General features: G+C 50.8%; 1 protein-coding gene across 2 annotated transcripts in view; it reads right to left on the bottom strand.

Annotated features, from left to right (window-relative positions):
* The window catches only part of CC1H1orf94 (chromosome C1 C1orf94 homolog), a 37,463-nt gene extending 24,443 nt beyond the window's left edge, over nt 1-13,020 (bottom strand). The window contains exon 1 of one of the 2 annotated variants that reach the window (XM_086716395.1): nt 12,120-13,020. In XM_086716395.1, coding sequence (XP_086572521.1) covers nt 12,120-12,448 — 329 coding nt within the window. In that variant the 5' untranslated portion in view covers nt 12,449-13,020. The remainder of the gene's footprint in view (nt 1-12,119) is intronic. The other variant, XM_025912425.2, reaches the window with a different exon arrangement.
* Nucleotides 13,021-14,059: the final 1,039 nt, after the last annotated feature.

Below are 14,059 nucleotides of genomic sequence, written 5' to 3'. Positions count from 1 at the left end.
CTGGGTACTTACCTGAAGAAAATGAAGACACTAATTTGGAATGATATATGCCCCTCTATGTTCATTGCAGCATTGTTTACAACAGCCAGATTACAGAAGCACTTTAAGTGTCCACCAACAGATAAATAAAGAAGATGTGGTATACACACACACAACACACACACAACACATACACACACGAAGATTACTCAGCCATAAAAAAGAATGAAATCTTGCCATTTGTGACAGCATGGATGGACCTAAGGGTATTATGCTAAGTAAAATAAGGCAGACAGAGAACAGCAAATACCGTAGGATTTCACTTACATGTGAAATCTGAAAAACAACACAAATGAACAAACAAAACAAAATGGAAACAGACTCATAAGTAGAGAACAAACTGGTGGTTTTCAGAGGGGCTGGGGGAGGAAGTAATGGGTGAAATTTGTGAAGGGAATTGAATTAAGAGGTACAAACTTTCAGTTATAAAATACCCCCCGCAGTACAGCTTAGGGACTGGAGTCAATAATACTGTACTGTAATAACTTTGCATGGTGACAAGACTTATGGTAATCATTCCATAATGTATACAAATGTTGGATCACTATGCTATACACCTGAAACTAATATAATATCGTATGTCAACTCTAGCTCAATAGAAATAGAATAAAAATTAAAAACAAATTATATTTTATACAGAAAAGGAAAAGGAATAAGCAGAGAGTGCTTGGACATTAGGGCTTAACCTCTTGTTTGTCTCGGGACTTAGCAACTTTCATGTGAACGAGTGCAGGAGAGCCTGCTGGATGATGACACAGCCCACAGAGGGAAACCCCAAGGTCCTCCAGTCGGCCATGCCCACCTGACTGCAGACGCAGGTGAACACGAGCCACGTGCAGTCAGGCCCAGCCCCTTGCAGAAGAACCATGTGGCTGAACCCAGGCCACATTGCTGAGCCACAGAAAAGGGAGCTAAGTACAGAGTTGTGGGGTGGAGCCACTGAGCTCTGGGGTGGTTTGTTATATGTCAAAGGCTGACACAGGGAGATACAATTTTCCCAGATTTTAAAATGAAGAAGCAAAGAGACAGAGAAGTTAGGTAATTTTCCCAAGGTCACAGAATTAAGAAGTAACACAGTGGATGCACTGAGGCCATCTTGCTCAGATGGCCACTCTTGTCACCACCAGGTCATACTGCTCTGAAAACCAAGAGGGGGATGCTGCGAGCGGGAATTCTAGGGGCACGTACCCAGGTTAGGGGAGCGGAAAGGGCCTTGTTGAGGAAGTGTCATTTAAGCTGAGGGAGAAAAGACACAAGTGTGTATTCAGGTAAATGACGCAAGGAAGAGCTTTCCAGATGCAGGGAACTGCATGTGCGAAGACCACGAGGTGGCAAAGGGCTTGGTGCATTGGGCAGGACTGATGCTCAAGTGCCTGAGGCTCATTAAGGGCAGGGTCCCATCAGGCAGGGTTAGAGGTAAAGGCAGGAGGGGGCACCTGCCAGCCTTGGAGTGATACTAGGGGACTTGATTCTAAGGGCAAGGGAAGCCACTGGGGAGATTTCAGCAGGCAGGTGCCAGGCTGTCGTTTCCCCAGACCAGATGTATTTCTCCCAGGGATCAGCCCAGAGGAGTGACAGGAGGGGACAAGGGCCCGAGCCAGGATCTATGCTGTGTCTTCTAGGTGCCGGGTGTTATACTTGGCACCTGTCCCCACAACAGTTACAAAGGATAGCTGGCATCTTCATTCCCAATTTAGAAAGAGGAAACTGAGGCTCAGGAATCTAAAACGTAAATTCAAGTTCACCCAAGAGCATAAGTGTTGGAACAGGATGGGATCCCAAGTCCACATGGCTCCAAGCCTCTACCCACAGTCACCACTCCACATTGCCCAGAACAGTACAAGTGGGACACAGAACAGGGCCTTTGAGTTCAAACCCCAGCTCTGTCCTTTCAGCAATTCACTTCCCTTCTCTGCAGGAGGCTAGAGGCCAGGGAGCCAGCCAGGAACTAGGAGGTGGCAGAAGGCAGAACTTGGTGGGCAGGTGAGAGGTTGCAAGTGGGGGTGGGGAGGAGACACCAAAGGTCCCCAGCAAAGAGAGGCCTTCATTGTGGAGGCAGGGGCTCTGGCATACAGCCTGGTCCCATCCCTAGCGGGCACCACCCTTGCTTGACCGAGGGTGGTGGACGTTTCTGGGTCTTCCTGTCTGCATGAGGAGCAGAGACTCATTTTCTGTTGCCTTGGCATATTCATCACAGCACCCAGGATGCCCCACCCCACATGGAGGGAAGGGACACGGCCACCTCAGTCAAAGCTGCCTGTGTCTTCATCCATCTTCCCTCTCCAGGTGTAAGATTCACTGAACCGCCCTGGGGCTCCCTCCTCATGCACACGCCACAGCCATGCACACACACACCAATCCATGTGTACACACAGACATAGTAGTCATGTACACAAACACACTATAGCCATGTACACATACCCAGGTGCACACACCCACGCACGTAGCCATGCAACGACCATGCATACAAGGCATGTGCACACACACAACCCCACACACACATGCAAACACATGTACCACATCCATGCACATTTGTGCAAATACACCTCACCCATGTGCACTTTCCACACCCACCACAGCCATACACATATACACCCAACACACACACACACGTGCACACACACGCACACACACACACACACACACACACACACTGCCAGAGCCTTGGGGAAAACTGGCAGGAAGGAAAGGCTTGAAAAGGAGGGTGGATTCCACCCATCACAACCCAGGGTCCCGGGCTCTGAAGGGTCTCAGTTTGGGGCAGAGGGTCACTTGACAGAGGCTGCAAATCTGCCATCCCAGCTCCTGTGCAGCTGGGTCCCAAAGGTCCCTGGAAAGCCGCTGAGCTCTGTCTGTCTGGGGAGCGCAGGGGGCCGGGGTGAGGGCCTTCGGAAAGCTGGCCTCCACCCGCCCTTCGCTCTCGGGCTGTGGGAGGATTAAGTGAGAAGGTGAATGCGAAGCACTTGGTAAACTGTAACCAGCGCTATGCAAATGTTAGCAGCTCAGACCGACGGAGAGAGAGAGCCGGTGGTGTGGGAGAGCCAGCCAGCGGGCTATGGGCGGGAGCCCTGCTGACCCCGCGCTGCCCAGGGCCCGGGCTGGTGGGGCTGGAGAGTGGCGGAAGTCGCTGAAACCTTGTCATGGGCACCGTGCGGATGGCGATACCACCCGGCGTTAGAGGAGGCAACCCTGTGAAATCCCTCAGCTGCCCTGATGCCAAGCCTGGACTTCACGTCCCTCTCACTTCTTCACAAGGCCTTCACATAGACTAGAGCCCATTTTTTATGACGTCCTTGGCACACACTTACAGCTCACTCAATAAAGCTCAGTCTCCTTCCTTCACGCGCTTCTTTGGAACACCTCCTTCTCAAAGCTATGTCCCTTTTAAATCTGAGGATCTGTCATCTTTGACCCCCAAAGTACCTGAGAACTTTCACACATATGCACAGGAGTCAGGAAGGAAACTGTTCCAAATGCAGATCCCTGGGCACTCGTGGGGGGATGGCAGTTCAGTTGGTCCAGAGGAAGGTCTAGGCATCTGCGTTCTGAGCAGGTATCCCTCAGCTACCTTCTGTCTCTGCCCCTCTTGGGGCAAATGAGGTGGGAATTTCCTTCAGATACCTTCCAGCTCCTCCCTGCCTGTCCCTTAGGGCAGGTGGGACAGAAAGCCAAGAAGGCAGAGCGAGACACCTTCCCCCTCCCTCCCTCCCACTGCCCCTGGAGGGGACAGGAGGGGACAGGAGAAGCTCAGAACCACCTGGAAGCAGGCAAGGGCGGGGGCTGGCCTGGGACTGGAAGGGTTTGGGGTGGGGGCACTCAGTGGGCTGGAGATTAAGACAGGAGATGCTGGGGAGTGACTACAGCAGTAAAGGAGCTTCGGCTACGGCTGCAGAGCTACAGAGTGATTCGTATTGTTCAAATTATCTTTAAAACTTTTCATTTGAATCTGTTTAATAAGAGAAGGCTTACCCTAAGGAAGAGGTATTTTTTTAATGTGACTTGGGAGCTGAATTGGAAAGAACGTTGCAACAAAGATATTAAAAAGGGGATTAAAACAAACCACCGGTGGCCCATCTCTGCAGGCTCCCACAACCTGCGACACAGCTCCTGAAACCATAAAATTAAATTAAAAAGGGGGACACAGGACATGGGACGTTAATCGTGATTCATCTTCCCTCTGCTGCTCATGGCTCCTGGTGCTAAGCAGACATGGAAGAGCTATCCCGATGGGATCCCGGTGTCCAGGAAGGAGCCCAGGTCTCGAAGCCTCAGGGGGTTTCTAGCTCTGCTTCGCCCACTCCTAGCATAGCAGGAGGACTCTGGGCAAGTTGCCTGGACTCTGAGCCTCAGCTTCCTCATCTGTAAAATGGGAGTAATATTGACCATCTACTGGGAAGGGCTGCTAAGACAACGAGATACACAGAAAATTAAAATATAGAGCCTGGCATATATCAGATGTTCAAGAAAACATTAGTTCCTCTCTCTGCAGCTTAAGACAGAGGAGGGAAAAACCCTGCAATGTCTTGCGTTATTGATATTCTGTCCTTGGGTCACTCAATGCTTCCTCTGATGACTGTGACCCATTGCTTGGATCCTGGCCACCTCTGGGCTTCACGCTCTCCTTGCAGTGGCATTTTTATGGTTCATCCATCATTCACTTCCTCATTCATTCATACACACCGCATAGCAGCCACCAAGTGCCAGGAACTCAGCTGGGCACTGGGAAGACAAAGATGAGTAAGACACAGTCCTTGCCCTTAAGAAGCCATGGTCAAGTGGGGGTGGAGGGCTTGTTGCCACAAGGCAGTGTGCAGTATGTGCCTGATGATCAGAAACCTCACGCCAGAACCTCACTGACAGATCCCATTGGGATGCTGTGGTATCCTCCCGTTCGGCCGATGGTCAACACAAGAGCTGAGCCCGAACCAACTTTTCCATTCCATCACCCTCATATAAAAGCCATATGGTCCTTAGAGCTAGGGAAACACTGGTCGTTCCTGATGATCTCTCCTGCTTTGTCCTATTAGATGATACAAGTTATAGAAACCAACTGCTGTGTTTCCACTATTTGTTCTGGCTGCCAAGAATCCCAAAGCAAAATGCTAGCCTCAGCGGAATAATTTCCATTAGCTGAGGTTTTCTGGTCTAAGTCTCCTCTCGCCATACCATTCTTGATTACTTAACGCCTGTTATTTTATCTTTGATCAGAACAATAATGGTGATGATGATGATGGAAAATAACTTGGGAGTCCTTATCTTATGCCAGGTGCTGCGTGAGTTTTGCATGCACTCTTTCATTAACCTCCAAAAGAATCCTTTAAGGTGGTTCATCACTAAGACATTTTCCATGTTTCAGAATGAGGAAAACGGGGCACAGAAAGTGTTAGCAAGTTGGTTACAGCTAAGAAGTAGGCATGGATTCTAATCCAGCTGTTGCCTTATTTTGTTTTCTGAGCCACCTTTAAACTCTGAGGAAAACGAGAAGGCATACGCTTTATTTGAATTAAAAGGAAGAACATGGAAGAGGGTGGAAGAAAACAAAATGTTGAATGGGTGAGCGGTGAAAAATTCAGAAGATGACATACTTATTCTAGGTTTTTAAGGATGGGTAGGATTTCAACAGACAGAGATATGGAAGAAAGGCATTCCTGGTAGTGGACTGGTCTGAGCAAGAGCAAGGAGATGTGTGGCTCATCTTGGTTTACAGAGAGTTTGGAGAACAGCAGGACATGCATCTAGACATGAAGGCAGGGCCAACACAAAGATCCTTGAGGACCAGGTCAAGGGGTTCAGAAGACCATGAGGGGAGCCATGGAAGATTCCTGAGCAACACTGTTGACATGCTTCAGGAATACGAAGCGGATGAAGGGTGAAGGACATCCAGGAAGGAAAGAAACCAGACACAGCAAGATAAGATGTTCTGTAAACGGCAGAAGAGAGACCAGCAGAGAGGCAAGGAGTCAGACACCAGCATGAAGACGACTGGAAGAGGGAAGGGGTGGGGGGCCTTGAACCTCTGGTCTGCCATTCTGTGCACTAATTCACGTGACAACCAAGATGGGGGGGGTTGTCCACATGACTGGGGTCATAGCAGTGGCTGAGACCCAGCCCCAGGAATCTTAAGGGAGGGAGATTCTTAAGTGTCCAGGAGAAAAGGATTCTAACGTGGGGCCCAGGGCATCTTTGACATTTGCAAAGTATGAAAGGATATAAGGATATATTCTTTTAACATTTTTAATGTTTATTTATTTTTGAAAGAGAGAGACAGTGTGTGATCGGGAGAGGGGCAGAGAGAGAGGGAGACACAGAATCTGAAACAGGCTCCAGGCTCTGAGCTGTCAGCACAGAGCCTGACACGCGGCTCAGACTCACGAACCACGAGATCTTGACCTGGGCCGAAGTTGGACACCTAACCAACTGAGACACCCAGGCACCACCCCCTTTTATAAAAAAATTTGTTTAGGGGCACCTGGGTGGCCCAGTCAGTTAAGCGGCCGACTTCGGCTCAGGTCATGATCTCACGGTTTGTGAGTTCGAGCCCCGCGTCGGGCTCTGTGCTGACAGCTCAGAGCCTGGAGCCTGTTTCAGATTCTGTGTCCCTCTCTCTGACCCTCCCCCGTCATGCTCTGTCTCTCTCTGTCTCAAAAATAAACGTTAAAAAATTTTTTAAAAAAATTTGTTTAATGTTTATTTATGTTTGAGAGAGAGAAAGAGACAGAATATGGGGGGGGGGGTGCGGAGAGAGAGAGGAAGGAGTATTTCTGCTTTTTAAATATTTACATGGATTTCCTTTCCTTTATTAGACTTTTCTTCCTTCTTCGGTCTGGTTCAGAGTGACACCCACCAAAGCCTGACTCTACAGACCAAGTTCTGTCTGACTTGGGGACATGGGAAGTTTCCGGAGTGCTGCCTGAGGGCCTGGAAGCAGCCAGAAAAGTGAACCACATCCAGCAAGCTCCTGGCCACCTTTCTGCTCTCCTCCAACCCCACACAGGATATGCCCTCAGCAGGGAGCTTCCTATCCTTCCCAGCACCTGCAGAATGCTTTCTGTAGGCTACTTCCTCTTTCTTCTCAAGACCCAGCTCAGGAGACACCACCATGGAGATCCTTGCAGTGACAATCCTGCCATCCTCTGCCCCCGAGGGGCTGTCTCTCCATCCTTCATCACACTCACAGTGCAGGGGTCTTGACTTTTCCTTCCAGCTCGCCTCCCGCAGCCTCCTCCAGGAAGTTTTCCCCCAGCCATGTGCTCCCGCAGCACTGGGACTTCACCAGCACATTAACCGTAATACGTTGTGATCTGCCTTCCTCAAGACACCAAAGGTCCTTGAAATTCAGTCCCCATCTTTCCCACCATTGTATTTGTTTCCACACTTTATCAGCATGCAGTAAGTGCACAATAAACACTATTGAATGTCCTTGTTGTCAGATGTATCTGGGTCCCTCCCAGCCACCGGAGTGGGAGCTGTTTGAGAGCAGGGCTCCTGTCCTACACATCTCTGTACCCGTGGGACCCAGCACTGGGCCTGGCACTGAGAAGGCGGCGGTGAGTGTTTGCTGAATGAGCCTGTAAATGAAGGAATGAACAAATGCTCCTTCTGAGTCAGGGCAATGGACTCAACAGCAAATCCAAAACTCCACTCCGAGGCTTTGAAGTTTCAGTAACGAGGGGAATGAGTGAGAAAGTAATCCTAGAATATGAGTCAGTAGTGGTTTGCTACGATTCTCTGAGCCCAAGTTTAAGTCTAATTAAAAGGTAACTGAGTAAGATTCTGCAGTTTAATGAACACTAGACAGAGTTATTGATTTCTGCCCCAAAGCCCATTTCTCCTGTTTCTTCCCCACCTCAGTAAATGGCACACTGTCCAAGCAGTGGCTCGGGCCCGAGAACCTCAGGTTAGCCTGGTCATCTCCGTTTGAGTGTCCCCAAACCACCAGCAGGTCTGGTGGCTCTTCAGAACACACACTGACTCGCCTGCTTTTTCCATCTCCACTGCACTCACTCTGATCCAGCCACCACCGCCGTGGCACCTCACCTGGACTACTGTGGCATCTTTCCAAGGTCTTCCCACGTCCTCTCTCAGGCCCGCACACCCTCTCCACACAGCAGCTGGAGAGGTCTTTAAAAACAAGTGAATCTGCTCATGCTACACCCCCTTCTTAAAATCCTCCAAGTGTGCCCCATCACACGGAGAATCAAGTCCGAACTCATTACAGTGATGCCCCAAGCCGCCTACACCTTGCCGGCCTGCCTTGTCCCATGTCCCATCATACACCTGCCCCTGTCCCTCTCCATGTTCACCCCCACATCGGGTTCTTCTTCGTAGTTGCTCTCCCATCTGCCTGGAGGCCCTTGCCTGGATTTCACCTGACTGGCTCCTTCTCTGGATCTAGGTTTTACATCCCATGACCATCTCTCCTCAGAGAACCCTTCCCCCACCGCAATCTATCCAAGGGTGTTTTCCCTTGACTTGGTTTTATTTCCATCAGAGCGCTCTTCGCTATCTGAAATTATTTTATGTGTTCATTTTTATGTGTTTGGTTTCCTCCCACTAGAACACCAGTCCTTTTCACATACTGAAACTATCATACTCTTTTATTTACTTGTTTTGTTTCTGTCCCCTTCTTGAATGTAAGCTCCAAGAAGGAGAGCCTTATCCAGTTCCTGACTCTATCCTGCCAGCACAGTGCCAGGCACATAGTTGATGCTTATTAAATATTTGTTGAATGAGTAATAGAATGAAGGAGTGAATGAACTTTAAATGTGTCCACAGAATGAAGCTGGCTCTTAGAGAAAAGTAAATGTGGCATCAATCACCATTACCATGAATACAGAATAGAAACAGGGAAGATCCAATCCGCACTAACTGGATCATACCTGGATTACTGTACTTGATTCTGGTCACTGCACTACCACGAGGACCAGCAGTGCGGGCAGGAAACTGACCAAGTTGGCACGCGAGGGGAAACTTAGAAGACCAGAGATAATCAGTTGTAGAAATAAGAAATCCTAGGAGGAATAGTGTTGCCATCTTTCAACATCTAAAGAGCTATTGAGAGAAAGAGGGGATTGATTTAGTTTACAGCCCTAAAGGCAGAATCCAGATCTATGGGTATTAGTTTGATAGAGATAGATTCGGCATAGGAAGAAAACAGTCTTTTGACAGCCAGCATTCATAGTAAGGGAAGGGACTACCTCACGAAATGGTGAGCTTTTCATCTAAGAAAGTGTACAAGTGGATAACCAGTTGGCAAGAACCTTCAGGAAGAGATTCAAACAGCAGAAGATGGCCTCCAATATCCCTTTCAACCTTGAGTTGTCTGGAGTTTTATGATATGTAGGGATTGAGTCAAGAAAAAAGATTCTGGCTAACAAGAGTTCTAGAACTTACTTCTCTAGTCACCCTGATAGCAAAAAATATCACCAAAACCAGGTCTACAAATTAAGCTGTGGGAACACTAGCTGAGAGGTATCTCGTGGGCTTGCAACCATCCCAGAAACATACCGTACAGCTCACTGAATTTGAAATCTGTTGTCTATGCATGACCATTCAGAACACCTGGCTGCCAAATATTGTAATGATCCAAAAAGATGCTTCCATTTCCAGGGGAACATAGACCACACTATCTATTGCACAGTAGCTAAGAATGAACCTGGGTTTGCTTTCTGAAACTCCATCACTTCCTAACTGTAGGCCGTTGGGCAGAGAAACGAACCCCTCCAACGCGTGACCTCATCTGCAAAAAGGATTTCATTTAAAAAGCGGGGAGGGAGGAATCCAAACAAGAATGGCGCAAATGTGGTAATTAATGGGGCTCTGTGACAGACACACAGACATTCACCACACTATTCTATTTTATGCATGGGAAGCTGCATAATAAAAAGTAAAAAGAGGGGGAGTCTGAAATAGTACCAACCTCATGTAGTAATTGCAGGGCTTAAAGAAATCATCATCATCATTATTATTACAAGGAATTTTTACAAATCCTAGTTATTACCGTTATTACCAGGAATGTTTAAATATCCCATTTAATCATCCCAACAGCCCTCTGAAATGGCGGTAATCATCTCCATTTGGCAGATGAGGAAACTGAAGCTCACATAAGTTAAACAAATCCCGCAGCTGGCACAGGGCTGCAACGCGATCTGAAACCCAGTATCTGACTCCACCATCACAGCTGCCTTGATGTCAAGAATAGCTCCTCGTGTTCTACTTGGTAGAGATCTACGCGGTTATGACATCGCTTATGCATCTAAGGCAGTGGTTTCCCAGCTCGGTTCTCAGTAGCAGAACCTTTTTTTTTTTTTCTCCCCAAACGCAGCTTTTACTCAGGACTCCAGGAAGCAAAACCCCAAAAAGCCAAACAGCCCTGTCTGAAGTGGGGACGGGGGCCCAGCAACCAGGCCCCTTGATTCGAGGGTGGCCCCTGAAGCACTCTGGGGTCTGTGAGCATAGTGCGAAAAGCCCATATTTTGAAGCCAGCAACAGCAACAAAACCCCTGAACTCTGAGAATTGCATTTAAGGACAGCCTTCTTTGCATAATGCAGCTTTCGGTTTCCTGTCTCTATCACGTGTGATCCTCATTATCGACTCCGTGGTGGACAAGGCAGGGCACATCACCCTTAATTTGCAGATGAAAAAATCAAGGCCAAATGGAGTTAAGCAACTGGCCAAAGGTGCACCAGTTCACTTTTTGGCCAAGAGCAGACTGGAAGTAGAGTCTGTCTCCATTAACTCAGTGTGACCTGGCACAGAGGGTGCCATCTACTGGAAATTGCCACTGACCCTTGGTCCACAAAGCGGACAATCAGCTTCTTGGCCACTGAGAGCTAAGCACAGCCCCAAGGGCCCCCTGCCAAGGCCCTGTCCCAGAGCAGATGGCCATAGGCAGGGGAGAGGGGCTCAGTGCCGCTGGAGGGCTGGACAGCAGGACTTTGGCCATAGACAGGCCATTCCCATCCCAGCCATGTCGTGCTGAGCACAGGGCAGGATACTCAATAATAGCTAAAGAGCGTTCCACCTTCACCTGCAGCCTGAAAGGGGACAGCAGGTAGGGCGCACCTGGGTAGTGGTTATACTTCACCTTTCTTCCTAGCTCTTTCATAGAAATCCCTGAAACCAGACACATTTGATAATTGCCTAAATTATCCCCCACTCTAGCATCTCTGAGCTGAAGAGGAACATGTGTTGGAACAGGCGACACTTAATTATCACTTAGTCTTTAATTAGCACTTAATTATTAACACTTAATCCATCTGTAAAATGGGGACACTAATACCTGCCTCACAGGGACTCTGGGAGGATTAATTAATGTTTGCAGCCCACTTGGAAGACGCCAAACATTGAACAAGGGCTCAGCACTGGCATTAATGACCATGGTGGTTTACTTGCTTTTCCTAATGAGCTCTCCCATCTTCCTCTCCTTGCGGATATCTGTCCCCAACAATATCTGCCCGCCTTTGCCCTGGTGGAGAAACATTTAGCTCTGTGTTTCCCAGACACAGGATTTCCCATCCAGGAAAAGGGCTATTTACAGCCATCTTCCCGCACTTTAATTTTCTATTATGTCCTCTGAATATGTCAATGCCTTCCCAGTAAATATTTTGATGTGCGCTCTTGCAGCGGCTTCTGTGGAGGCTGAATGGGACAGCTGCTCCCTGTATTAGGGAATTCCAGATGTGGTTTTAAACCACCAGACTCAGCCGTGCCAATGCGTAGCCTTTGGGGGTTGAGAAAGGGAAGTATCACCCAGTTGCTTCCAGGCAAAGCCACGGGCATCTAACCTTCAGCCCTGGCCAGTGTGGGTTTCCGCCTGTGCAAAATGAAAAATGTCCCCGTAGTGGACTGATAAAGGGGCAACAGAAATCCAGCCCTGGTCTGGCCCTGCACCCAGTAAGTCCAGGACCCAGTCACCTCCCTTATAAAGACTGGACGAAGGACCACAACAGATGGAGGGAAAGTATACAGCCTTTACGGTTTAACCAGACTGAACAATGGGCCAGAACATTCCCCCAGAAGGTCCCACTTCTGCTCTTCCCTCCTCCCTTGGTGCCAGCTACATAGGGGGGACACTCACTCTTCTTGGAAGCCGAGCCCGTTGTCTCTTGGGGTCCCAGTCATGGGGGCAGACAGCTGTTCCTTTGAGGTCCTGGGCTGCAAGGCCTCGGGCAGGCCTTGAACTCTCTTCCAGATTTCGTGGCAAGTCTTGTCTAGGCTGTCTTGGGGTGTGTCGTGGTGGATCCAGATGTATCTGGGGAATGGGCCCAGGGCGGAGGGGCGCTTGGCCACCAGGGCCGAGGATGAAGGGAGCCCATTCCCACTGGCCATCCTCCTCCTCTCTTTCCGGAAGCTCCTTTGTCCACCCAGGGCTCCAAGACAGGGGGACCATCCACCACGGCCCCTCATTCACCGGAAGGGGAGAGGAGGAGGGGCAGAAGCAGGTCAGTTCTGTCTGGCTGTTCCTCCAGCAAGGTGACTATGTTCAGAGGCCTTCGATGTGTGTGTGAGTGGTGGCTGGAGGGCAAGTTTCTTCTGGGGAGGGGGAGCTTAGTTTGATTTCTTTTTATTTGCTCTCTCCTGACTTTTGCCCCCCTCCCCCTCTCCCTTAGAAGAAAATATTTGAAAGTCAACAAAAACCAGTAGCTTAGTAACCGTGGAATCTCCCTGAGCTCAGGAACCAGGCGCCTGGGCGGGCAGAATGACATCTGGGAACAGCTGGAGGGGGAGGGCGGGCTCTCCCCACAGTCCCTGGCACACCCCCGTCGTGAGGCGCCCCCGACACCTTGCGGAGCCTGTGGCTCAGCCCATTGTCGCCCGCTAAGCCGCGCGGATGGATGGGCGAGAGCCCGGCACTGGGCACCTTGCTAGGCGCCGTGGGGGCGGGGACCCGCCATCAGCTCCTCAGTGGGGCCTTCCCAGGGAACCCTGCGCACCGCCGGGGGCCAACGGCCCGCCGGCCCTGCCTAGCTCGCCCCTCTGCCCGCCCGCGTCCCAGTCGCCTGCGCCGCTATGCCGCCGCCTCGGCAGGAAGGCCCCCGGGAGTGCGGCCGCCCACAGCCCGCCCCGGCGCCCCCAGGAGACACCTGCCGCGCCCCCCGCGCTGGACTGCGCTCAGCCTCGACCGGCCAGGGGCCCCACGCCTCAACAGGGCGCTGTCTTCGGCGGGCCGCGCCGGAGGTGGCAGCTTGGGCCTATTTGCGTGTCGGTGGCTCCCACACCCTCCCAGTCCAGCGCCAGAATTCCTCTGTGGGTTTCAAACGCAACGGCTCGGTGCGCGGGCCGCCCCGGGCTCGGTGCCCAAGGCCCCACGGCGGGGTGGGGGTGGGGGCCCGGAGGACCCTTGCTGCTGTTGGAAGTCGAGGGCGCCGCGCCCCCGCCTGGCCCCGCCGCTCCGTATGAAACCTCCACGCCTGCCTGGGCCCTTGGCCCTCGGTCGCCTCATTTTACCCCAAACGGCCACTATGTTGGGAGCTTACCGTGTGCCTAGCGCTGGGCTTTCTGTGTCATGTGCAACCTAACAAGCTTGTGAAGTTAGCACCACGGTGCCGCAAACCCAGTCTCCGAGTCAGAAAAGGGTGTGTCCAAGGCCCTCTTTCTAGTGGATTGAAACCCAGCGCGACCCCCACCCGCCCCAGGCCTGATGCTGAGCGCTCAGCCTTTGAGATCCACCAGTCCCTCCTACGCTGGGGGTGGAGGGTGGGCAGGTTGGAGTGGGGTCAGGGGCTCAGGTGCGGGAAGAAGGGCTAAGTTAGCAGTTTGCCCCCCAGTGGGCTCCCCCTCTCTCACTGGATGGGCTTCGCAGAACACAGCACCTTCCCCAGGCTCGCTGACCCCACGAATCGTTGTTCCTCCCTGGTTTCACCCAGTAAAGGGAGAACCAGATGACTGGAAAGAAGAACGGATGGGAACAGACCAGAGCTGGGTTGAACCCGGACCCTGCCACCACCTAGCTGTGTCACGCCAGCCAATTTTTTGACGTCTCCCAAGCTCCCTCCTTCATTTCCCAGTAGTGACTGA

Source organism: Puma concolor, chromosome C1 (assembly GCF_028749965.1).
Source record: "Puma concolor isolate L17-30 chromosome C1, mPumCon1.1.hap2, whole genome shotgun sequence".
Classification (NCBI taxonomy): Eukaryota; Metazoa; Chordata; class Mammalia; order Carnivora; family Felidae; genus Puma; species Puma concolor.
Note: the sequence above shows the minus strand (reverse complement) of the source record. Positions and strands in the feature narration are given on the sequence as shown.